The sequence below is a fragment of the Ranitomeya imitator genome, chromosome 2 (assembly GCF_032444005.1).
Source record: "Ranitomeya imitator isolate aRanImi1 chromosome 2, aRanImi1.pri, whole genome shotgun sequence".
NCBI classification, from domain to species: Eukaryota; Metazoa; Chordata; class Amphibia; order Anura; family Dendrobatidae; genus Ranitomeya; species Ranitomeya imitator.
The window spans coordinates 388,579,468-388,606,768 of record NC_091283.1 but is presented as its reverse complement, the minus strand read 5'-3'; the positions used below and the strand labels follow the sequence as shown (position 1 = coordinate 388,606,768).

The window sequence follows — 27,301 nt, the reverse complement described above, 5'->3', positions numbered from 1 at the left end:
AAACTCGCCGGATTGTGCCTGATGGCAAAAACCTGATGTGAGAAAGTAGCCTATCAATATATCTATCTACATCTATCTATCTCATTCCTTCTATCTATCTATCTATCTATCTATCTATCTATCTATCTATCTATCTATCTATCTATCTATCTATCTATCTGTCTGTCTGTCTATGTGTGTAATGGAGTGTGGGTTGGACAAATGTAAAAGAGGAGGTTGGACAAGACAAGACATCACAAATCTTTGATTTTTCTTCAATAAGGCTAGGTTCACATTGTGTTAGTGCAATCCGTTTAGCGAATACGCTAACAGAATGCGCTAATGCAATGTCCAAAAAGGGATCGCGTTTAGCGATCCCGCCAGCGCAGATGCCCGATCTGCGCTAGCGAGGAACGAACCTAGAACGCTGCAAGCAGCGTTCGAGGTCCGTCAGAAAATAACAGAACATCGCTAACGCATGCCAAAAATGGCATACGTTAGTGATGCGTTAGTTACATTGCCGTCAATGGCAGCGCTAACGGACCCGTTATATTGCGTTAGTGGCGCTGTTTAACGGACTGCCACTAACGCAATATGAACCTAGCCGTAATACATCTTTACTCAGCTTTCAAAAACACATACAAAACAGCATCAAAAACCGCGCCAAAAAACGCATCAAAACCGCACAAAAACCGCATAAAAAATGCACCTGTGTTTTCTGCCAAGAGCTGTGGATTTAGTGCAGAAAAATCCGAAGCAAATCTGCAACGTGTGCACATAGCCTAACAGAAATAAACACTTGAAATAGATCACTCTGTTTGTAATGACTCTATATAAGGCCTCTTTCACACGTTCAGATAATTCTGGTACCGGAGAAATCGGTACCAGAATTATCCGTGTCCGTGTGCTCACGTAGCACATCAGTGTGGCACATGTGCGGCAGCTGTGTGCCGCCCGTGTGCCGACTGAGAACCACACGGACCGTGCAGGAGACAGCGCTACAGTTAAGCGCTGTCCCCTGCGTGCGGTGCTGAAGCCGGTATTCATCCTTTCTTCCCAGCAGCGTTTGCTGGAAAGAAGGAATGAAAAATCTTTTTTTTTTCCCTTAAAAATAAAGTTTGCGCGTCCCCTCCCGCCTCCCATCCCATGTGCGCCCCCTCACTTGCCAGGAAATACTCACCGACACCCAGCTCCAGCGATGTCTCCCCTCAGCGCCGGCAGCAGGCCCTGTGTGAGCTGTCACGTGGTCCCGCTAATTATAGTGAGGAGTATGCGCATATTCCTCACTGTAATGAGCGGAACCACGTGACCGCTCACACAGCACAGGCTGCCAGCGCTGAGAGGAGACATCGCTGGAGCTGGGTGTCGGTATTTCCTAGCAAGCGGGGGGGGGGGAGGAGGCGCACAGGGAATGGGAGGTGGGAGGGGACGTGCAAACTTTATTTTTAAGAGAAAAGAAAAAAAACATTTTTCATTCCTTCTTTCCAGCGAACGTTGCTGGGAAGACGGGCTGAATTCCGGCTTCAGCACCACATGCGGGGGGGACAGCGCTTACTGTAGCACTGTCTCTCCTGCGGGCGGTACGTGCACACGGAGGAGAGTGCACACTGTTCTCCGTGTGCACGTGTGCGGGACGCTTTGCGGGCCGTGCTGCCGGAGAGAAACGGATATGTCTCCGTGTTTTCAACACGGACAGACGGTCCGTGAAAACACGGAGACATGTGCATAGACCCATTCATTTGAATGGGTCTACGTGTGTCAGTGTCTCCGGTACGTGAGAAAACTGTCACTACACGTACTGGAGACACTGACGTGTGAAAGAGGCCTACTATATGAGATTTACTTTTTGTATTGAAGAACTGAAATAAATTAACTTTTTGATATTTTAATTTTGTGAGAAGCACATGTATATCAATCAGCTCCTTACACCTCGTACAAACACAGCTTCGCTCTGTACACCTCGTACATACACGGCTCCGCTCCGTACACCTCGTACACACACGGCTCCGCTCCGTACACCTCGTACACACACGGCTCAGCTCCATATACCTCGTACACACACGGCTCCGCTCCGTACACCTCGTACACACACGGCTCCGCTCCGTACACCTCGTACACACACGGCTCCGCTCCGTACACCTCGTACACACACGGCTCAGCTCCGTACACATCGTACACACACGGCTCCGCTCCGTACACCTCGTACACACACGGCTCCGCTCCGTAGAGATCATACACACACGGCTCCGCTCCGTACACCTCGTACACACACAGCTCTGCTCCGTACACCTCGTACACACACGGCTCCGCTCCGTACACCTCGTACACACACGGCTCAGCTCCATACACCTCGTACACATACGGCTCTGCTCCGTACAACTCGTACACACACGGCTCCGCTCCGTACACCTCGTACACACACGGCTCCGCTCCGTACACCTCGTACACACACGGCTCAGCTCCGTACACCTCGTACACACACGGCTCAGCTCCGTACACCTAGTACACACACGGCTCCGCTCCGTACACCTCGTACACACGGCTCCGCTACATACACCTCATACACACACGGCTCCGCTCCGTACACCTCGTACACACGGCTCCGCTCCGTACACCTCATACACACACGGCTCCGCTCCGTACACCTCATACACACACGGCTCCGCTCCGTACACCTCATACACACATGGCTCCGCTCCGTACACCTCGTACACACACGGCTCTGCTACATCCACACTGTAAACCCCTCCTGGCCCCACACATAAACTTCCCCTCATCCAGCACCATGACAACCAACACAGCAGAGTCCTGCAGACACTGAGGTCCATGATCATGTGACCCCTGACTCCTCCCCTCCTGTGACCTTATCACAGGTCCTGTGCTCACAGAACAGCCATATATGTGGTGTGCGGCTCTGCAGGTGGAGGTAGGTGCTGGAGATTCCCCATTACTGGGCGCAGGGGACATTAACCCCCTCAGTGCTGAGCCTGTGTGTTAGGCTACGTTCACATTTGCGTTCTGCTGGGCTGCGTCGGGCGCAGCCGCGGCGACGCATGCACCCCTATATTTAACATGGGGGTGCATGGACATGCGTTTGCATGTGTTTTGCAATGCATGCGTCTTTTTTGCCGCAAGCGTTAGGGCGCAGAGGACGCAGCAAAATGCATTTTTTTGTGTCCAAAATCCGGCAAAAAAAGGACGCATGCGTCGCAAAACTATGCGTTTTGCATGCGTTCTTGTTTGCGTTGTGCGTTGCGTCGCCGACGCAGCAGCGCACAACGCAAATGTGAACGTAGCCTTATACCGGGGGCAGGACGGGGCCATGACTGGATGTAGCGATCATGCAGCGCTGGAGTCCTGGGTTCAAATCCCATCAAGGTCAACATCTTCAAGGAGTTTGTATGTTCTCCCCGTGTTTGCGTGGGTTTCCTCCTACATTCCAAAGACATACTGATAGGGAATTTAGATTGTGAGCCCTATCAGGGACAGTGATGATAATGTGTGCAAAACTGTAAAGCGCTGCGGAATATGTTAGCGCTATATAAAATTAAAGATTATTATCATGTGACACCAGTAACAGCTTCGGAAATGTCTTACATGGGATCTTTATGATGTTACATCGTCATCTTCTCCCCATTCAGGTCCCTACAATATCGGATCCTCTCAGTGGAGATCTTCTATATAAGAGAATTCTCCTGAGTGACCCTACAAGGATGGATAGGGACCGGGACAAGATGGCGGAGAGGATATTACACCTCACCCTAGAGATCCTCTTCCGGCTTACTGGAGAGGTGAGAGATTCTGATGACGTCACATTACATCATTCTTATCTATGGGAATAACAGATGGACAGAACTGGAGAGGTGAGGACTCTGGAAATGTCTGTAGTGAGATTTATTAATGTGTCTCTCCATAACCAGGATTACACAGTAGTGAAGAAGACCTCTAGTGAGCTCTGTCAGGACCCTGTGTCTGAGGGATGGGGAAGACCCCTGAGCCCAATCACGGGGCCTCCACCTCACCCCCTGATACATGAGGACATCAATGACCAGAAGATCCTAGAACTCACCTACAAGATGATTGAGCTGCTGACTGGAGAGGTGACACTGCTGGGAATGCTGGGACATTATACAGTAACGCTATGGAGGGATCGGCGGATGACGGTATCATTGTATGTGTCAGGTTCCTATAAGGTGTCAGGATGTCACCGTCTATTTCTCCATGGAGGAGTGGGAGTATTTAGAAGGACACAAAGATCTGTACAAGGACGCCATGATGGAGATTCCACAGCCCCTCACATCACCAGGTAATAGACAGAACTAAATACACACGGCCTATAATTATCTGTATGTAAATAATGAATTCAGTCCCTGTATGTGTTTCCTCCAGTTCTATCCAGTGAGAGGACAACACCAGAGAGATGTCCCCGTCCTCTTCTCCCACAGGACTGTAAACAAGAAGATCCCGATGTTCCTCAGAATCATCAGGTAGATGGAGCGAAGGTGTCATGAGATCTCCCTTATGACGTGTAGAAGGCTGTGAAGGTCTTGGGCTTATTCGTATTTTATCCACCAGTTTTATACACTGAACGGGCAATTTAGAGACATCGGCCTTATCTTAATAGGAGCTTCTATGTTTGGATATTAGACCAAAGACCCTGTTGTGCAGCATAAAACAAAGAGTTTAGTTTCAGTGTGAATTCACATTAGTATGGCAAAGTAGAGCAAGCTGAGTGACTTCCAATGTGACACTGTCGTTAGGACTAGATTAGCCAGGGCAGTGTTCCCCAAGTCCGGTCCTCAAGAGCCACCAACAGGTCATGTTTTCAGGATTTCCTTAGCATCGCACAGGTCATTGAATGCTTGCCTGTCCAGGTGATGCAATTATCAACTGTGCAATACTAAGGAAATCCTGAAAACATGACCTGTTGGTGGCTCTTGAGGACTGGACTTGGGGAACACTGAGCCAGGGACTGATTTGCAGAACTGGGATTTTTACATACAAATGTGATAAATGTATTCTAAGGGTGATGTGATCGAGAGAAAACATTAAATGGATAGAGATCCTGAGGACGTAACCAACTCGTGGGGAAGGGATAAAGAATTGTTCCGATGATCAGATGCTGCACAGTCATGCAAGTTAGCACTGGTGTCCAACTAATCCTCCATAAATACTTGTCGTTACTTAGCTCCAATGGTTATTTTACAGCAGGCGACTAGTTTCAGTGCCATGACTGAGTAAAGGAAACAGGAAAAAAAATTCAGTTAACTAAAGAGCTCAAATATTATATCCCTGAACAGCGGAAACATTGGTCAGACGAAGCTAGATTTTTAATGCACCATACTGATGGAAGGGTCAGAATTTGGCGCACGCGGGCTTCTACAGTTCAGGCTGGTGGTGGTGGAATGTTTTCTTGGATCATCCTTTGTTCTTTGATTACAGTGTATGGATATTTAGACATTAAGGTTTACCTAAGCATTGTGATCAACCAAGATAATCTATTCGTAACAGATATTTCTTCAGTGGTCGTAAACTCATAGATTTTTGTCTTGATCCAGACAGGGTTTTGAGTCCTGTCTTCCCCTTTTTCTGGTCTGGTCATGCCAGGGGTTAATTTTCTCAGCCTCAGTCTGGTTTCAGGTTTGCTATTTATCTCCGCTGTGTCCTGCAGACCATGTCAGTTATAGTTTCTGGCTATGGTGTGTGTAGCTGACTCCGCTTACCCTGATTTGTCCTGCTGCTTGCTTACTGAACCTGTGTCTGTTTTCCCCTCTACCCTTCCCGACTCAGTGTTCCCCTTTCGTGTATTGACTTTCTGGTTTTGACTTGGCTTGGACCCTGACCTGTGGTTTTGTCTCTTGTTGTTGGCATATCTGCTCCCGACCAGTATTGACCCATTTGACTTGTTGATTCTGTGTTTGCTTACTCCTTTTGTCCTACGCTCCAGTCTTATATCGACCTGGCTTGTTTTGACTACGGTATTCTGCTGCCACCTGGTGGTGGCCTCGCCGCTGCATTCAAGGTCTGGTCTTTATGTGTGCAGTCCTTCCTCCACTCTATTGCCATCAAGTGGAGCTTGCATTTACCTGCATTGCAGCGGCGTGACAATTTTCTTTTCATGAACATGACAATGAGTTTTCCTTTCTTCCTCAGCCTTTACAGTCACCACATCTTAATTCTTTAACCCCTTCATCCTTGAATCTGTTTTGCCTTCCTGACCAGGCCAATTTTTTCAATTCTGACTACTGTCACTTTATGAGGTCATAGCTCTGGAACGCTTCTATGGATCCCACTAATTCTGAGATTTTTTTTTTTGTCAGATATTGTACTTTATGATAGTTAGTGATGAGCGAATATACTCGTTACTCGAGATTTCTTGAGCACGCTCGGGTGACCTCCGAGTATTTTTTAGTGCTCGGAGATTTAGTTTTTCTTGCCGCAGCTGAATGATTTACATCTGTTAGCCAGCATAAGTACATGTGGGGGTTGCCTTGTTGCTAAGGAATACCCACATGTACTCAGGCTGGCTAACAGATGTAAATCATTCAGCTGCTGCAAGGAAAACTAAATCTCCGATCGCTAAAAAATACTCGGAAGACACCTGAGCGTGCTCGGGAAATCTCGAGTAACGAGTATATTCGCTCATCACTAATGATAGTGGTAAAATTTATTTAATATGACCTACTTTTATTTGGGAAAAAATCGTAAATTTGGAGAAAATTTTTAAACTTAATTTTTTTCCCTTTTGGTAGATCGGCTCTCAGCTGTACACACAGGTAGACACAGGAACACTGTCTCTTTAAGAACTTCCTTTAGTTTATTATATGAAAAATAAAGAAGTGGGCACCTCCATAGATAACAGACCAATTACCGGGGGTGCTACTAATGCGCCTAAGACATGAAATGCACAAAAAAGGAGAAGAAGCGCAAGTAACGTGCAGACACAATCCGTAAATAGTGAAAAAAGGCTTTATTGAAAAGACAAAGTGCTTGACGTCATAAAAACATTAAAAACATATAAAAAGCATACCCAAGTCAACACCCCTTTTATATAGGGGGATGTGTTCAAGCAGGCTCAAAAGGGAATAAATAGCCCCAAACGGTTTAGCTACTCCAGTGAGGAAAAATCATCCATTGTATGTGCAAAGTACAACCAAGAGCTCAAAATGTAGGAAACCCTTTTACATATAATGACCATATTGCACATAATGAGCGTACATTTTAGGTGCACATAATAAGAGTACTTGCACAATAGAGAAAGCTCTATGGGTCAAACATAGATCAATAATAGAAAGACGTAGGTGTCCCACATTAAGCCCGTGGTATATATAGATTTCCCTTCGTCCCTTCGTCAGGACTTCCCCTGACGAAGCTACTTTGATTAGCGACACGCGTTGGGACCAGGCAGGCTCTCTTACTCCAGTGAGTGGCAAGTACAATCTATATATTTTTCTTTAATAGCACATACCACGGGCTTAATGTGGGATGCCTATGTCTATTTATGGGTTGTGTGTGCATGTTATTTGCGCTTCTTCTTCTTCTCTTTTTTTGTTTATTATATGTTGCATAAACCAAGGTGAAGTAACACTGGAGTTAGCCTCTCCAGTCACACTGAACAATGACTGCCTCTGGAGGCTGACTATTTAAGCTTCAGACCACACCCTGGTTTGGAGATAAGGTAGACAACCTCTCACCCGCTCTATGGTTGCCCACAAAAACCCAACTCTTCAACAAAATAGCTACTTAAGCCCTTGCAACACTTAATGTGCTGGAGAAAAAACTTCTGGGTTTTACATCACTGAAACATTTAGCCTCAGTGAAACATATCTCCAGTCCAGCGCCTTGCCATTGACTTTATCACAGACCTTAAATCAGAGAATCATGTCACACAAATTAGTTAATAACATTTCCCACATGTCTACTTTACATCAGCACAATTTGTTAAACAAACTTTTTTTTTTTTGGTTAGGAAGTTATAAGGGTTAAAAGTTGACCAGTAATTTCTCATTTTTACAACAACATTTACATAGTTACATAGTTATTAAGGTTGAAGGAAGACTATATGTCCATCTAGTTCAACCCATAGCCTAACCTAACATGCCCTAACATGTTGATCCAGAGGAAGGTAAAAAAAACCCATGTGGCAAAGAGTAAGCTCCACATTGGGGAAAAAAATTCCTTCCTGACTCCACATACGGCAATCAGACTAGTTCCCTGGATCAATGCCCTATCAAGGAATCTAGTGTATATACCCTGTAACATTATACTTTTCCAGAAAGGTATCCAGTCCCCTCTTAAATTTAAGTAATGAATCACTCATTACAACATCATACGGCAGAGAGTTCCATAGTCTCACTGCTCTTACAGTAAAGAATCCGCGTCTGTTATTATGCTTAAACCTTTTTTCCTCCAAACGCAGAGGATGCCCCCTTGTCCCTGTTTCAGGTCTATGATTAAAAAGATCATCAGAAAGGTCTTTGTACTGTCCCCTCATATATTTATACATTAAAATAAGATCACCCCTTAGTCTTCGTTTTTCCAAACTAAATAGCCCCAAGTGTAATAACCTATCTTGGTATTGCAGACCCCCCAGTCCTCTAATAACCTTGGTCGCTCTTCTCTGCACCCGCTCCAGTTCAGCTATGTCTTTCTTAAACACCGGAGACCAGAACTGTGCACAGTATTCTAAGTGTGGTCGAACTAGTGACTTGTATAGAGGTAAAATTATATTCTCCTCATGAGCATCTATGCCTCTTTTAATGCATCCCATTATTTTATTTGCCTTTGTAGCAGCTGCCTGACACTGGCCCCTGAATATGAGTTTGTCATCCACCCATACACCCAGGTCTTTTTCATTGACTGTTTTGCCCAGAGTTTTAGAATTAAGCACATAATTATACATCTTATTACTTCTACCCAAGTGCATGACCTTACATTTATCCCCATTAAAGCTCATTTGCCATTTATCAGCCCAAGCTTCTAGTTTACATAAATCATCCTGTAATATAAAATTGTCCTCCTCTGTATTGATTACCCTGCAGAGTTTAGTGTCATCTGCAAATATTGAAATTCTACTCTGAATGCCCCCTACAAGGTCATTAATAAATATGTTAAAAAGAAGAGGGCCCAATACGGACCCCTGTGGTACCCCACTGCTAACCGCTACCCAGTCCAAGTGTGCTCCATTAATAACCACCCTTTGTTTCCTATCCCTGAGCCAGCTCTCAACCCACTTGCACATATTTTCCCCTATCCCCATTATTCTCATTTTATGTATCAACCTTTTGTGTGGCACCGTATCAAAAGCTTTTGAAAAGTCCATATACACTACGTCCACTGGGTTCCCTTGGTCCAATCCGGAACTTACCTCTTCATAGAAACTGATCAAATTAGTCTGACATGAACGGTCCCTAGTAAACCCGTGCTGATATTGGGTCATTAGGTTATTCCTCTTCAGATACTCAAGTATAGCATCCCTTAGAATGCCCTCCAGGATTTTACCCACAGTAGAGGTTAAGCTTACTGGCCTATAATTTCCGAGTTCAGTTTTTGTTCCCTTTTTGAATATTGGTACCACATTTGCTATACGCCAGTCCTGTGGCACAGACCCTGTTATTATGGAGTCTTTAAAGATTAAAAATAATGGTCTATCAATGACTGTACTTAATTCCTGCAGTACTCGAGGGTGTATCCCATCCGGGCCCGGAGATTTGTCAATTTTAGTGATTTTTTTAGATGCCGCCGCACTTCCTGCTGGGTTAAGCAGGTGACATTTAATTGGGAATTTTTATCACTAGTCATTTTGTCTGCCATGGGATTTTCTTGTGTAAATACTGATGAAAAAAAGTCATTTAGCATATTGGCTTTTTCCTCATCCTCATCCACCATCTCACCCAGACTATTTTTAAGGGGGCCAACACTATCATGTTTTAGTTTCTTACTATTTATGTAGTTAAATAATATTTTAGGATTATTTTTACTCTCTCTGGCAAGGAGTTTCTCTGTCTCAATCTTTGCTGCCTTGATTTGCTTTTTACAGAATGTATTTAATTTTCTGTATTTATTTAATGCCTCCTCACTACCTACTTCCTTTAATTCTCTAAATGCTTTCTTTTTGTCACTTATTGCGCCCCTTACAGCTCTATTTAGCCATATTGGTTTCCTCCTATTTCTAGTATGTTTATTCCCATACGGTATATACTGTGCACAGGTCCTATCCAGGATGCTAATAAACGTCTCCCATTTTCTTTGTGTATTTTTGTGTCTCAGGATATCGTCCCAGTTAATTGCACCAAGATCCTCTCTCATCCGTTGGAAATTTGCCCTCCTGAAGTTTAGTGTCCTTGTAACCCCTCTACTACACATCTTTTTAAAGGATACATGAAAACTTATTATTTTGTGATCGCTATTTCCCAAGTGACCCCCAACCCTTATATTTGATATGCGGTCTGGCCTGTTGGTTAATATTAGGTCTAGCAGTGCCCCCTTTCTTGTTGGGTCCTGAACCAGTTGTGAAAGGTAATTGTCTCTCATAGTTGTCAAAAACCGATTACCTTTGCTGGAACTGCAGGTTTCTGTTCCCCAATCTATTTCAGGGTAGTTGAAGTCCCCCATAATAATGACTTCTCCTTGAGTCGCAGCTTCATCTATTTGCTTTACGAGGATATTCTCCATTGCTTCCATTATTTTTGGAGATTTATAACAAACCCCTATCAGTAATTTATTATTTTTTCCCCCTCCCCTTATCTCCACCCACAGGGATTCTACATTTTCATTAAATTCACCTATATTATCGCGCAGGATGGGTTTTAAGGACGATTTTACATATAGACACACCCCTCCCCCTCGCTTATCTGTACGGTCATTTCTGAACAGGCTATAGCCCTGCAAGTTAACAGCCCAGTCATGGCTCTCATCCAGCCACGTTTCAGATATCCCCACCATGTCATAATTATGCTCCAACAACATTAGTTCTAATTCGTCCATTTTGTTGGCGAGGCTTCTGGCATTAGTATACATGCACTTTATGTTCCTCTCTGTACTTCTATTTCTTAAATTATTAACTGTTCTGACCCCACCCTGTTGTGAATTCTGTGGCAGTGCTCCCTCCTGTGGTCACAAGTGGTACTTCGGCTGATTCTCTCTGTGAGCTTCCGTTGGTGGAGGAAAGTGGTACTGCGGCTTCTGAGTTTCCTTCCTCAGGTGATGTGGTGAAGTCGTTAGGTGCTGCTCTATTTAACTCCACCTAGTGCTTTGATCCTGGCCTCCAGTCAATGTTCTAGTATTGGACCTGTTTCCTCCTGGATCGTTCCTGTGGCCTGCTGCTCTGCATAGCTAAGTTCCGCTTTGCTATTTTGTTTGCTGTTTTTTTTCTGTCCAGCTTGTCTATTTGTTTTTTCCTTCTTGCTGGAAGCTCTGGGACGCAGAGGGTGTACCTCCGTGCCGTTAGTTCGGTACGGAGGGTCTTTTTGCCCCCTTTGCGTGGTTTTTGTAGGGTTTTGTGTTGACCGCAAAGTTACCTTTCCTATCCTCACTCTGTTCAGAAAGTCGGGCCTCACTTTGCTAAATCTATTTCATCTCTACGTTTGTCTTTTCATCTTAACTCACAGTCATTATATGTGGGGGCTGCCTTTTCCTTTGGGGTATTTCTCTGAGGCAAGGTAGGCTTATTTTCTATCTTCAGGCTAGCTAGTTTCTCAGGCTGTGCCGAGTTGCATAGGGAGCGTTAGGCGCAATCCATGGCTGCCTCTAGTGTGGTTGGAGAGGATTAGGGTTTGCGGTCAGCAGAGTTCCCACGTCTCAGAGCTCGTTCTATGTTTTTGGGTTATTGTCAGATCACTGTATGTGCTCTGACCTCTATGTCCATTGTGGTACTGAATTACCTTATCATAACACCACCCCCCCCATGCCACCGCCACCCCCAACTTCCTTATTTGTGCCCAGGTCTCTGTTTGCACTATCTTCCCCTCCTATAAACTGAATACCCTCCCCCCCAATTCCTAGTTTAAACACTCCTCCAACCTTCTAGCCATTCTCTCCCCCAGCACAGCTGCACCCTCCCCATTGAGGTGCAGCCCGTCCCTAGCGTAGAGCCTGTAGCCAACTGAGAAGTCGGCCCAGTTCTGCAGGAACCCAAACCCCTCCTTCCTACACCAATTCTTGAGCCACTTATTAACCTCCCTAATCTCCCGTTGCCTCTCTGGCGTGGCACGTGGTACCGGCAGTATTTCGGAAAATACCACGTTGGAGGTCCTTGCTTTCAGCTTGCAGCCTAATTCCCTGAAATCATCTTTAAGGACCTTCCACCTACCTCTAACTTTGTCATTAGTGCCAATGTGCACCATGACCGCTGGGTCCCCCCCAGCCCCCTAAACTATTTTTTATGGACCACATCACATTTGAAGTAACTTTGAGGGGCCTATAGAACAGAAAATACCCAAATGTGACACCTTTCTAAAAAATTTATACCTCTAGGTGCTCAAAACCACATTCAAGAAGTTTATTAACCCTTCAATTGCTTCACAGTAGTGGAAAGAAATAATAAATATTTAACTTTTTTCACACAAATTTTCCTTTAGACCCAACTTTTTTTTTACTTTCACAAGGATAACAAGAGAAAATGGACCATAAAATTTGTTGTGCACTTCGTCCTGAGCATTTCGATACCCAATATGTGGGGGAAAACCACTGTTTGGGCTCAAGGTAGGGCTTGGAAGAGAAGGAGCTTTTTGAATGTAAAATTTGCTGGCTTAATTAGCAGACGCCATGTCGTCTTTGGAGAGTCACTGATGTGTCTAAAGAGTGGAAACCCCGAACAAGTGACACCATTTTGAAATCTAGACCCCCTCAGATAACTTATCTAGATGTGCGGTGAGCACCTTGAAACTCCTGATCTTTGAGAGGTAAAAATTAAAAAAAAAAAATCACATTTTTCCCACACAAATTTTTTTTAGTTCCAAATTTTGCATTTTCATGAGGGTTACAGGAAAATGGACTCCAACATTTGTTGTGCAATTTCTCCTGAGTACACAGATACCCGATATGTGGACTAAAATTATTTTTGAGGCACAGTGCAAATCTCAGAAGGGAAGTAGCGCCATATTACAGTGCAAAGTTTGCTGCAATAGTTTGAGGGTGCCATGTCATATTCACAGAGCCCCTGAGGTGCCAACACAGCAGAACCCCCCCCATAAGTGACCCCATTTTAACAATTAAACCTCTCAATGAATTCATCTAGGGCTGCAGTGATTATATTGACACCACAGGTGTGTCACAGAATTTTATACCACTGAGCAGTGAACAAAAAATGATTTACATTTTTACCGTGAATATTTTGTGTTAGCTGTTATGGTCTGGTGATTAAGGAGCGACATGCGACTAGCTCTGAGCAGGTGGTAACTATACTGACCGCAGTCCCTAAGCTCAACGCAACACTAGAAGTAGCCATGGAATGCTCCTAACTCTGCCTAGGCATCTCGTCACAGCCTAAGAGCTAACTACCCCTAAAGATAGAAGCAGGAAAACTATCTTGCCTCAGAGAAAATCCCCAAAGGATAGTTTATCCCCCCACAAATAATGACTGTGAGAGGAGAAGGAAATGACATACGTAGTATGAAACAAGATAGCAATAGTACAGGACGGAACGCTGTGCGGTCAGTAAAAAAAAACTAGAAAAAGTCCACCGCAGAGAAATGCAAAAATCTCCACACCTGACTAAAGGTGTGGAGGGCAAACTCTGCTGCCCATAGCTTCCAGCTTAGCTGAATAGATCCATACTGATAAGCTGGACAAATGAGCAAAACATAGAAAGTGCTGAACAACAAAGTCCACAACAAGTGAACTGCAAAAGAACAAGCAAGGACTTAACTTTGCTAAACTGGTCAGAGAGTCAGGAAAATCCAAAGAGCAATACTCCAGGCTGGAACAATTGACAACTGGCATTGAATGAGGGATAAGGCCAGACTAATATAGCCAAGCCAGAAAGACGATCAGTGAAAACAGCTGCAGAAACTAAATCCAAGAAGCAGCCATACCACTCAAAACCACAGGAGGCAGCCCAAGAGCAGAACTCACAAAAATGCTACTAACAACCACCAGAGGGAGCCCAAGAGCGGAATTCACAACAGTTAGCCCCAGATTTCCATCAGACGGGTTAAACGTCAATGATTGGTGCTTGCACCGATCAGGGGAGTTGCTTTAGGGCATCAGCTCTCACATAGAGCTGACACTAGCACCCGATCATGGTGGCTCTCAGCGTGAACCCGCGTGATTGCATCGTTTACCTATATGGCGGTTTGCTGAAACACAGCTCCCGCAGCACTATATTAAAGCATAAAAGCATGCTGTTACCTTATTTAAATTGCAGCAACTGTGAGAAGCTATTCATCACGGGCCAATATTCCCTGCGTAACCTTTCATCACCTGGTTGAATGTGTGAACAGACCTAATGCTGAGGTTGTGAAGGGTAAAGGAGATGGAACGTGTTACTAGATGGGTGTCTCTTATAATGTGGTCATTCAGTGTATATTTTATACTTGATGAAGATGACAGGATCAGACAATATATCTTGTCTGGATGTTCTTGCATATTTTCTGTTTAGAATTAGGAGCCGGCAGATTGGATTTATACAGGAGACCTACACCTATTTAATATTTTCTATTCTTTAAAATCATTTCACCAAATGTCCTAATTTGTTTGCAACTTTTACAATTTACATTTTAGGGTAAAGGTCTGCCCCATATTAATACTACAGAGACATATGTGAGGGATGATGAGTGGTGTAAAGAGGAGATTCCTACATATAACTGCACAGGTGAGTAGTGACCACTAAATGGAGAGAAGTGACAGGTTCTACTCCATATGTTTAAGTTTTAAGGTATTTTCACACAAAGAGATTTTACATTAACGCATAAAGATTTAGCATAAATACTGTATTTTACATAACCTTGTACAGATGTCTCTCCTTCTGAGCCATAACAAGTTTTTGGGTTGTTACAAAGTATACTGATCAAAAATATAAAGGGAACAATTAAACAACACAATGTAACGCTTAGTCAATCACACGTCTGTGAAATCAACCTGTCCAGTTATTCACCGATTGTGAATCAATTTCTCCTGCTGTTGTGCAAATGGAACCGACAACATGTAGAAATTATAGGCAATTAGCAAGACAACCCCTATAAAGAAGTGGTTCTGCAGGTGATGACCACAGACCATTTCTGTGTTCTTATCCGTTTTGGCTGTTGTTTTGATCAGTTTTGCATTTTGTCATTGCTCTCACCCCAAGAGGTAGCATGAGGTGGTGTCTACAACCTACAGAAGTTGCTCAGATAGTGCAGCTCATCCAGGATGGCAAATTAATGCGAGCTGTGGCAAGAAGGGTATCTGTGTCTGTCAGCACAGTGTCCAGAGTATGGAACAGATACCAGGAGACAGGCCAGTAAACTAGGAGATGAGAAGGGGGCCGTAAGAGGGCAACAACCCAGCAACAGGACCGTTATCTCCTCCTTTGTGCAAGGAGGAACAGGAGCAGCAGTGCTAGAGCCCTGCAAAATTACCGCCAACAGGCCACTAATATCATGTGTCTCCTCAAACTGTGAGAAACAGACTCCATGAGGGTAGTATGAGGGCCAGACTTCCACAAGATGGTGTTGTGCTTACAGCCCAACACCGTGTAGGGCGATTGGCATTTGCCAGAGAGCACGAAGATTGGCAGATTCGATATTGGCACCCTGTGCTCTTCACAGATGAGAGCAGGTTCACACTGAGCACATGTGACAGAGTCTGGAGACTTTGTGGAGAACTTTCTGTTGCCTGCAACATCCTCCAGCATGACTTGTTTGGCAGTGGGTCAGGTATGGTCTGGGGTGGTTTTTCTTTGGAGAACCGCACAAACCTCCATGTACTAGCCAGAGGTACCCTGACTGCCATTAGGTACTGGGATGAGATCCTCAGACCCATTGTGAGACCATATGCAGGCGCAATGGCCCTGGGTTCCTTCTGATGCATAACAATGCTAGGCTTCATGTGGCTAAAGTGTATTACCAGTTCCTGCATGATGAAGGCATTGATGCTATGGACTGGCCTGCCCTTTCTCCAGACCTGAATTCAACCGAGCACATCTGAGACATCTTCCATTCTCCAGCGTCAAATTGCACTACATACTGTCCAGGAGTTTACTGATGGTTCAATCCAGGTCTGGGAGGAGATCCCTCAGGAGAGCAGCCACTGCCTCATCAGGACCATGTCAGGCATTGTAGGTAGGTCATACAGGCACGTGAATGCCTCACACTGCTGAGCATCATTTCCTTGTCTTGAGGCATTTCCCCTGAAGTTGAACTATCCTGTGATTTGATTTTCCAATTTGATTTTGAGTATCATTCCAAAGCCAGACCTCCATGGGCTATTAATTTTGATTTACATTGATCATTTTTATGTTTTATTGTTCTCAACGCATTCCACTATGTAATGAATAAAGATTTGCAACTTAAATATTTTGTTCAGTGTGATCGAAGATTTTAAATTTTATTGTTCCCTTTATTTTTTTGAGCAGTGTATATACTTCTGTATTCACAGTACTGTTTATAGCTGGACTCTGGGCTTAGTGTATTTCTTTAGTGGTAGTTATAGAGGTCTGGGAGTATATGAGATGGACACATAATGGTACTGACTTGCAGGCACTTTTAAGATTTTCCTCTGGAAAATTCACAATAAGAGATTGGTGACAGGCACACTAAAACATGAACCTAGTAGTTAGTTTGAATATATATTGCTGCTGCCATTGTCTTAATTTTTTTTAATCAGATACATTTTTATTAATTAACGAACTACAAACATCAGACAAAGTCAATTTGTCAAAAGTGAACAAGTACAGATATTACAAAATATCTCCCTCCCCCACCCCCCTATTAATGTACACAAACAGCATTTTAACAGTAATACACATTAATATAACACAGACTTTCTCGATTCATCACCTAGGACTTTCCGAAGTCTGTCTCAAACCAGCTTTGTACAATCTGTCTGGTGTCCTAAATACTTTATGTCTATGGAGTACATATATTTGTGAAAGTCTGGCCGTCTCGCTTAGTGACAGTTTGGGTATATATTCCAATATTTCCTCCCACTTATCCTCCTCCATCCTTCCCACCTCTACTTCCCATTTCTCCTTTACCTTGATCGGGTAACTTTACAGTAGGTCCCTGTAAATATTCGACACAACTCCTCTTCTTCCCCCTTTTACATATATATAATCCACAAGGATATCTGTTTGGACCGACATATCAACCACTCTGTGCCATGTAAGCATGATGAAACTGTCTATAGTGAAACTAAAGGTACCTTCACACTGAGCAACTTTGGAACGATAACGATAGCGATCCGTGACGTTGCAGCATCCTGGATAGCGATATCGTTGTTTGACACGCAGCAGCGATCAGGATCATGCTGTGATATCGCTGGTCGGAGCTAGAAGGCCAGCACCTTATTTCGTCGCTGGATCACCCGCTGACATCGCTGAATCGGCGTGTGTGACGCCGATCCAGCGATGTCTTCACTTGTAACCAGGGTAAACATCGGGTTACTAAGCGCAGGGCCGCGCTTAGTAACCCGATATTTACCCTGGTTACCACTGTAAATGTAAAAACAAACACTACATACTTACATTCCGGTGTCTGTTGCGTCCCCCGGCGTCAGCTTCCCAGCACTGTGTCAGCGCCGGCCGGCCGTAAAGCAGAGCACAGCGGTGACGTCACCGCTCTGCTTTACGGCCGGCGCTTACACAGTGCAGGGAAGCTGACGCCGGGGGACGCGACAGACACCGGAATGTAAGTATGTAGTGTTTTTTTTTTTTTACATTTACAATGGTAACCAGGGTAAACATCGGGTTACTAAGCACGGCCCTGCTCTTAGTAACCCGATGTTTACCCTGGTTACCCGGGGACTTCGGCATCGTTGGTCGCTGGAGAGCTGTCTGTGTGACAGCTCTCCAGCGACCACACAACGACGAAACAGCGACGCTGCAGCGATCGGCATCGTTGTCTATATCGCTGCAGCGTCGCTTAATGTGACGGTACCTTTACAGACCTCCAGTAACCCATAGGCCTCCTGTAATTTCTCAAAGGATAAAAGACCTTACCCATCCCATAGCCATTGTCTTAATTGATAATTCTTTTTACAATTTGTTTAAAAATATTATAAAATATATTATATTTTTAGTAACACTATTATTTTGCAAGGAAATGTTGAAAAAATAATTCCATTTTACTTATGGCAGATGAGAATTGTGTCACACCAGGTAAACATGAAGATCCTGCCATTATCCTTGGTATACCTTCAGATCTTAACAGCAAAAAGCTATCATCGGAGCCATTCCAACAGATCGTATCCTCTGATTCATTTCAAACTGTTAATGCTAATAAAAATGGCGGAAAGGATGTTAAACATCAAAGAACCCTTACAAGAAAGAAGCCATTTTCATGTTTAGAATGTGGAAAATGTTTCATTCAGAAACCACACCTTGTTGAACATCACAGAATTCACACAGGAGAAAAACCATTTTCATGTTTAGAATGTGGAAAACATTTTAATTGGAAAGCCAATCTTGTTAAACATCAGAGAATTCACACAGGGGAGAAGCCATTTTCATGTTCAGAATGTGGAAAATGTTTTCTAGAGAAATCACATCTGGTTACACATCAGATATTTCACACAGGTGAGAAGCCTTATTTATGTTTAGAATGTGGGAAATGTTTCGCTCAAAAATCAGACCTTGTTAGACATCAGAGAATTCACACAGGGGAAAAGCCATTTTCATGTTCAGAATGTGGGAAATGTTTTAATCAGAAATCAATTCTTGTTACACATCAGAAAATTCACACAGGGAAGAGCCATGTTCATGTTCAGAATGTGGGAAATGTTTTATAGAGAAATAACACATTTTAAAACATCAGAATTTTCACAAAGGGGAAAGGCCATATTTATGTTTAGAATGTGGGAAATGTTTCACTCAAAAAGCAGACATCGTTAGACATAAGAAAATTCAGGTGAGAAGCCATTTTCATGCCACTAATATGTGAAACTGTTTAACCACAAATCAGCTTTGGTGGCACATTAAAAAATGTCATATGGGAGAAGGCATATTCGTGTGCAGACAATTTGCAAGGTCAAATATCAAAGAAAGTACACTTTAAATTAGCCATTTGTTTGACCAAGAAAAAAGTCTCTCGTCTACATGAGAAGGGAAAAGTAATTTAGAGTACTAAATAATGATCATGAAATCAATTACTAATAATGCACGATATAGTGTGATATGAGTGGCGCTGCAGAAATAAAGATCAATTCGCCAATGGTAAAGTAACTTTTTTTTAATCCACAACATATTTCGACACTGGTCTGGCATCTTTCTCAAGTGTAAAACTAATTGTATAATAATAATTTTATTTATATAGCGTCAGCATATTCCGCCGCACTTTACAATTAAGCAGGGACATGTGCAGACAATAATAACAATACAAAGGTTGGTACACACGGGAGAAGACCTGTCCAAGCCTCAGCCTTGCCATCCTCCCCAGAGTCCATGCACATTGACCAGGTGAAGATAGCCAAGCATTGTCAGGAGGCCCAATGTGTCATGGGAAGATGCTTCTATTGTGGCAGTCCACTCCTGCCCAGGGAGACCGGGAAACTCCAGGGCCTAGGGTCTGTTGGAGAGGTCACTCTGGGTGAGAATCACTCCTCTCCATAGCTGACGTTGTCAGTATCCTTTTTTCTGTGGTAACATCCATTTTGGACCAGTAACAAATACTGATTCAATATCTACAGGATCTATTGGTGATTTTTTGGTGGATGGAAAACCTCTTTTCGAGACTATCCTTTCCATGACTGAGCCTCTGGAAGTTCGTAAAGGAATGCTACACTCGGAGAAGATTCCTCTCTTATGTGCTGTCGGGTTTGTCTCACCCTCTGCTTCTCAGTTTGCCATGGCAGCGAATGGGATTGGAAATCTGGAGAGGTACTTTGGGGACAGGAGTGCCTCGAGAGATGTCTATTTCCCATTCGTTCTGCTCGACATCTGGTTTCTTCATCTAATTCATCTGGCTTGCTTGTGGTATATTGGATGTATGCTAATGTCATTGACAAAAAGGAACCTGAGACGCTAACCCCTCATAGGCCATATGACTGCCCTATCGACCTTATACCAGACACTTCTCCTCTATGAGGCTGAATCTACCCCCCTGGAGCAGGCTGAGATCTGGGCCATGTCCAAGTATATTAAAGAGAATCTTGCCAGGGGATTTATCCAGAAATCTTCTTCCTGGCTGGAGCAGGATTCTTTGTAAAGAAAAAAAGACGGTTCACTTTGACTCTATATCGATTTATAGGGGTCGTAACCAAATTATGATCAAGAATAAATATCCTCTTCCTCTCATTTCTAAGTTATTGATGGCCTTAAATGTTCCAGAGACTTTATGAAGCTCGACCTCCAAGGAGAGGGACAACCTGCTCCGAATATGCCGTTGAGATAAATGGAACATGGCCTTTAATACCCAGAATGGCTACTATGGGTATTGTGTAATGCCATTTGGACTCTGCAGAGCCCCTTCAGTCTGTCAAGAACTGGTGAATGGCATCTTCCGAGATCTCTATACGTGTGTTGTAGTTTACTTAAACAATATTGTGTTCTCTCTTTATCTGCCTTCACACCAAAGGGATGTTTGCCAGGTTCTGCAAAGACTAAAGGCCCCGTCACACTGGACGATATCGCTAGCGATCCGTGACGTTGCAGCGTCCTGGATAGCGATATCGTCCAGTGTGACACGCAGCAGCGATCAGGCCCCTGCTGTGATATCGCTGGTCGGGGCAGAAAGGCCAGGACTTTATTTCGTCGCTGGCTCTCCCGCTGACATCGCTGAATCGGCGTGTCTGACGCCGATTCAGCGATGTCTTCGCTGGTAACCAGGGTAAACATCGGGTTACTAAGCGCAGGGCCGCACTTAGTAACCCGATGTTTACCCTGGTTACCATCGTTAAAGTAAAAAAAACAACCACTACATACTTACCTACCGCTGTCTGTCCCCGGCGCTCTGCTTCTCTGCTCTGGCTGTGAGCGCCGGAAAGCAGAGCGGTGACGTCACCGCTCTGCTTTCCGGCCGCTGTGCTCAAAGCCAGAGCAGAGAAGCACAGCATCGGGGACAGACAGCGGTAGGTAAGTATGTAGTGGTTGTTTTTTTTTACTTTAACGATGGTAACCAGGGTAAACATCGGGTTACTAAGCGCGGCCCTGCGCTTAGTAACCCGATGTTTACCCTGGTTACCCGGGGACCTCGGGATCGTTGGTCGCTGGAGAGCTGTCTGTGTGACAGCTCTCCAGCGACCAAACAGCGACGCTGCAGCGATCCGGATCGTTGTCGGTATCGCTGCAGCGTCGCTTAGTGTGACGGTACCTTAAGAAAGAACCATCTGTACGCCAAATATGAAAAGATCATCTTTGAGCAGACCTCTCTTTTTTTGGGTATATCATCTCCGAGACTGGCCTGAAAATGGATACCAAGAAAGTGTCCACCATCTTGAATTGGCCCCACCTTGACGGTCTGAAAGCTATCCAACGGTTTCTCAGATTTACAAATTACTACCACCAGTTTATTCTGCATTTTTCCTCTCAGACTGCTCCTATTTCTGCATGGGGGCCAATCCTAAAATATGCGCTCCAGAGTCAGAGAACGCCTTTGTGTCTGCAACAGGCCTTCTCAGTTTCTGTGCTGCATTGTCTAGACAATAACAAGCAGTTCTTTCTGGAGGTGGATGCTGCTTCATCAGGGGCCAGAGCCGTTCTTAATCAGAAATCTTCTTACGACTGCATGGTGACCTGCGGCTTCTTTTTCAAAATCTTCTCTGCTCTAGAACGCAACTACTCTGGCTCTGGACGAGTGGCGATTTTTGCTTAAAGGAGCGATGCATCCGGTCGTTATCTACACTGTCCACAAGAATCTAGTCTATCTGCAGTGCGCACAGCGGCTTAATCAATGACAAGCCAGGTGGTCCCTGTTCTTCTCCCGCTTCAATGTTACTCTCTATTTTCATCCAGCTAATAAGAACGTCAAGGCCGACGCACTCTCTAGATCTTTTTCTGTGTTCCAACCAGGAGGAGGAGCCTCAATACATCATTGAGCCCTCCAAAATAATTAAGTTCACTCTGTTGGATTGGTCTTGGCTACCTTCCAGAAAAACTTATGTTGCTGAACCAGATAGGAAGAGGGTCCTTCTTTGGGGTCACTTGTCCATGTTGGCTTGCCATGCCGGACAGAAGAAAACACTTCTCCTCAATTCCCAACATTATTTGTGGCTGACCCTGCTTAGGATATTGCAGATTTAGCCTATATCTGTCCCTCTTGTGCCCAGAACAAAACTCTGAAACAGCTTCTGGCTGGTCGGCTACTTTCTTTGCACATACCTTCTGCTCCCTGGCAGCATATTGCAATGGATTTCATCACTGATCTTCCAGTATCGGAAGGGTGTACCGTCATTTGGGTGGATGTGAATCGTTTCTCCAAGATGGCTCATTTCACTCCACTGTCAGTTCTCCCATCTGCTCCAGTGCTCACATATAAGTTTATTCTACATATTTTCTGCCTCCATAGTCTACTGCTAAGTACTGTCTCAGATAGAGGCATCCAGTTTGCTTCTCACTTCTGGAGGGCCAACTGCAAGCTACTGAATGTCACTTTGGATTTCTCTTCGGCCTACCATCCTCAATCCAATGACCAGGTATTGCAGGTTAAAGGGAGTCTGTCACCCCCAAAATCGTATATGAGCTGCTGCCACAGGCATCAGCGGCTTATCTACAGCATTTTGTAATGCTGTAGATAAGCCCCCGCTGTAACCTGAAAGATGACAAATAAAGGTTATATTATAGTCACCCAGGGGCGGTCCCGCTGCGGTCCGGGTACGATGGGCGTCTCGGTCCGGTCCGGCACCTCCTATCTTCATCAGATGTCTGTTATGACCTGGTGGTCAGGACAATAATGGACCTGGTGGTTAAGAGCACACGGAATGACCTGATAGTTACTAATAATATAGGACGAGCTCTGAGACGTGGGAACTCTGCTGACCGCAATCCCTAATCCTATCACACACACTAGAAATAGCCGTGGATTGCTCCTAACGCTCCCTATGCAACTCGACACAGCCTAAGGAACTAGCTATCCCTAAAGATAGAAAAATAAAGCCTACCTTGCCTCAGAGAAATTCCCCAAAGGAAAAGGCAGCCCCCCACATATAATGACTGTGAGTAAAGATGAAAATTACAAACACAGAGATGAAAAAGATTTAGCAAAGTGAGGCCCGACTTACTGAACAGACAGAGGATAGGAAAGGTAGCTTTGCGGTCAGCACAAAAAACTACAAAAAGACCACACAGAGGGCGCAAAAAGACCCTCCGCACCGACTCACGGTGCGGAGGCGCTCCCTCTGCGTCCCAGAGCTTCCAGCAAGCAAGACAACAATCAAAATAGCAAGCTGGACAGAAAAATAGCAAACCAGAGAAAAACAAGCAGGAACTTAGCTTCTGCTGGGAAGACAGGTCACAAGAACGATCCAGGAGTGAACTAGACCAATACTGGAACATTGACAGGTGGCATGAAGCAATGATCTAGGTGGAGTAAAATAGAGCAGCCAGCTAACGAATTAACCTCGTCACCTGTGGAAGGAACCTCAGAAGCCGCAGCCCCACTCACAACCACCAGAGGAAGCCCATGGACAGAACCAGCCGAAGTACCATTCATGACCACAGGAGGGAGCTTGACAACAGAATTCACAACAGATGACGTCCTCTTCTTGTCTTCTTGCCGTGGCTCCGGCACTGGCATACTTTGTCTGCCCTGTTGAGGGCAGAGCAAAGTACTGCAGTGTGCAGGCGCCGGGCCTCTCTGACCTTTCCCGGCACCTGCGCACTGCAGTACTTTGCTTAGGTGCTGCGGGGGGCTATGCCGACATATTGAGAAAGGCCAGAGCCCCCCCGGCAGTTCGTCCATGCTTTCCTGTGCGACGGACTTTGGGAAAATGGCCGCCGGGAGGCGGCGCCTGCACAGATAAGAGTTCTCAGCACCAAGATCTCGGGAGATGAGATTTCAGCGATGAGATCTCATCTCTCGAGATCTTGGTCCCGAGATCTCCATCTGCGCATGTGCCATCTCCCGGCGGCCATTTTTCCAAAGTCTGTTGCAAAGGGAAGCATGGACGAACTGCCGGGGGGCTCTGGCCTTTCTCAAAATGTCGACAGAGCCCCCCGCAGCACCGGAAACGCAAGCATCTCCGGAGACACCCCCTGCAGCACAGGAGCCCCCCGCAGCACAGGACACCTGCACACCCCTTCATCTCAGCCTGCAGCAACGCTCCACTCCTGCCTCCTCTAGCAGCGACCTTGGGACTCCCCTTCACCGCAGCCACCACCCCCAGTAACATAGTAAGCAATAAGACGCATGGATTATAAGCAGCACCACCAATTTATTAAAAAAAAAGTTTTTTTCCTCAAAATTTGGGGTGCATCTTATAATCTGGAGCGTCTTACAAAGCAAAAAATACAGTATATACCTGGCAGGAGCCCATATATTCTGCTGGGTCCAATAATATATACACTTGAAACTAGAAGTTTACATACACTATATAAAAAGTCACATGCATGTTTTTCTCAATATCTGACATGAAATCAGAATAAATCTTTCCCGTTTTAGGTCAATTAGGACTACCATAATTTTTAATATTTGCCAAATACCAGAATAATGAGAGCGAATGTTTTAAGATGTTTTTATTACTGCAAAGTCTTTTTATCTGGTTTCAGATGTGATTTTCAAATTGTCCACACTTGTTACTTGCCACAGGTGAGTTAGACAAGCATCATACATTTGAAACCAAGTTGTTTAAAGGGAACCTGTCACCTCAAATTGGCGGGATATGTAAATGCCTTTTTTCTGGTCCGATGGGCGGCGTTTCGTCATCATTTCTCCACCCCATCCGTCCTTTTGTCCACAATATGTTCGACAATTAGAGTACTTGTCCTCCATATTTCGCGTGTGTGCAATGCAATCTTTGCTTGCGCATGCGCAGTATGCTTTGCCCAACTGCGGGCAAAGCCTAAACGCATTACTGCGCATGCACACGCGCACTATGTCCCGGAAGTATTTTGCTGTGTTCTGGGACATAGTGCGCGGGCGCATGCGCAGTAATGCTTTTCGGCTTTGCCTGCAGTTGGGCAAAGCATACTGCGCGTACGCAAATGAAGATTGCATTGCGCACGCGCGAACTATGGAGGACAAGTACTCTAATTCTCGAACATATTGTGGACAACAAGGACGGATGGGGTGGAGAAATAAAGATGAAACGCCGCCCATCATACCAGAAAAAATGCATTTACATATCCCGCCAATTTGAGGTGACAGGTTCCCTTTAACCCACATTTTTAGAAAGGTGCAAACAATTTTGTTCTGCCCATTTTGGGGGTTTTGTGTGAAATTATGGGCAATTTGTTTTTTTCTCTTTTTTTGTGTGTTATTCCAATACACATAAAAGGAACTAAACGTGTATAACAAAAAATATGTAATTGCAATAATTTTTGGAGAGAAATACATAATTTTCTTTTCTGGAACAATTTCAAGGGTGCCAACACTTTTTGACCATGACTATATAAATATGTTTATATATTTCTCCTTTCTTATATATATATGTGTGTGTGCAGCGTTGGACTGGAGTACCTTGGGCCCACCAGAGAAAAATCATTCTTGGGGCCCACCATGCCGTTTAAAAATACCACACAGGATAGATCCTATATACCACCCCACACACGAGAGCTAACAGATCCTCTATATACTACACCACACAGGAGAGCTGACAGATCCTCTATATACTACACTACACAGGAGAGCTGACAGATCCTCTATATACTACATCACACGGGAGAGCTGACAGATCCTCTATATACTACACCACACAGGAGAGCTGACAGATCCTCTATATACTACACCACACAGGAGAGCTGACAGATCCTCTATATACTACATCACACGGGAGAGCTGACAGATCCTCTATATGCTACACCACACAGGAGAGCTGACAGATCCTCTATATACTACACCACACGGGAGAGCTGACAGATCCTCTATATGCTACATCACACGGGAGAGCTGACAGATCCTCTATATGCTACACCACACAGGAGAGCTGACAGATCCTCTATATTCTACATCACACGGGAGAGCTGACAGATCCTCTATATTCTACACCACATAGGAGAGATGACAGATCCTCTATATACTACACCACAAGGAGAGCTGACAGATCCTCTATATACTACACCACACGGGAGAGCTGACAGATCCTCTATATACTATACCACACGGGAGAGATGACAGATCCTCTATATACTACACCACACGGGAGAGCTGACAGATCCTCTATATACTACACCACACGGGAGAGCTGACAAATCCTCTATATACTACACCACACGGGAGAGCTGACAGATCCTCTATATACTACACCACACGGGAGAGCTGACAGATCCTCTATATACTACACCACACGGGAGAGCTGAAGGGTCCTCTATATACTACACCACACGGGAGAGCTGACAGATCCTCTATATACTACACCACACAGGAGAGCTGACAGATCCTCTATATACTACACCACATAGGAGAGCTGACAAATCCTCTATATACTACACCACACGGGAGAGCTGACATCCTCTATATACTACACCACACAGGAGAGCTGACAGATCCTCTATATACTACACCACACAGGAGAGCTGACAGATCCTCTATATACCACACCACATAGGAGAGCTGACAGATCCTCTATATACTACACCACACAGGAGAGCTGACAGATCCTCTATATACTACACCACATAGGAGAGCTGACAGATCCTCTATATAGTACACCACACGGGAGAGCTGACAGATCCTCTATATACTACACCACACGGGAGAGCTGACAGATCCTCTATATACTACACCACACGGGAGAGCTGACAGATCCTCTATATACTACACCCCACGGGAGAGCTGACAGATCCTCTATATACTACACCCCACGGGAGAGCTGACAGATCCTCTATATACTACACCACACGGGAGAGCTGACAGATCCTCTATATACTACACCACACGGGAGAGCTGACAGATCCACTATATACTACACCACATGGGAGAGCTGACAGATCCTCTATATACTACACCACACAGGAGAGATGACAGATCCTCTATATACTACACCACACAGGAGAGCTGACAGATCCTCTATATACTACACCACACAGGAGAGCTGA

At 44.7% G+C, this 27,301-nt stretch overlaps 1 protein-coding gene across 1 annotated transcript in view; it reads left to right on the top strand.

The window, feature by feature from the left end:
* The first annotated feature begins 2,847 nt into the window (after positions 1 to 2,847).
* Positions 2,848 to 27,301, top strand: part of LOC138664110 (zinc finger protein 420-like) — a 292,426-nt gene continuing 267,972 nt past the window's right edge. The window contains exons 1-2 of the mRNA XM_069750537.1: positions 2,848 to 2,905; positions 3,621 to 3,770. Coding sequence (XP_069606638.1) covers positions 2,879 to 2,905; positions 3,621 to 3,770 — 177 coding nt within the window. The 5' untranslated portion in view covers positions 2,848 to 2,878. The remainder of the gene's footprint in view (positions 2,906 to 3,620; positions 3,771 to 27,301) is intronic.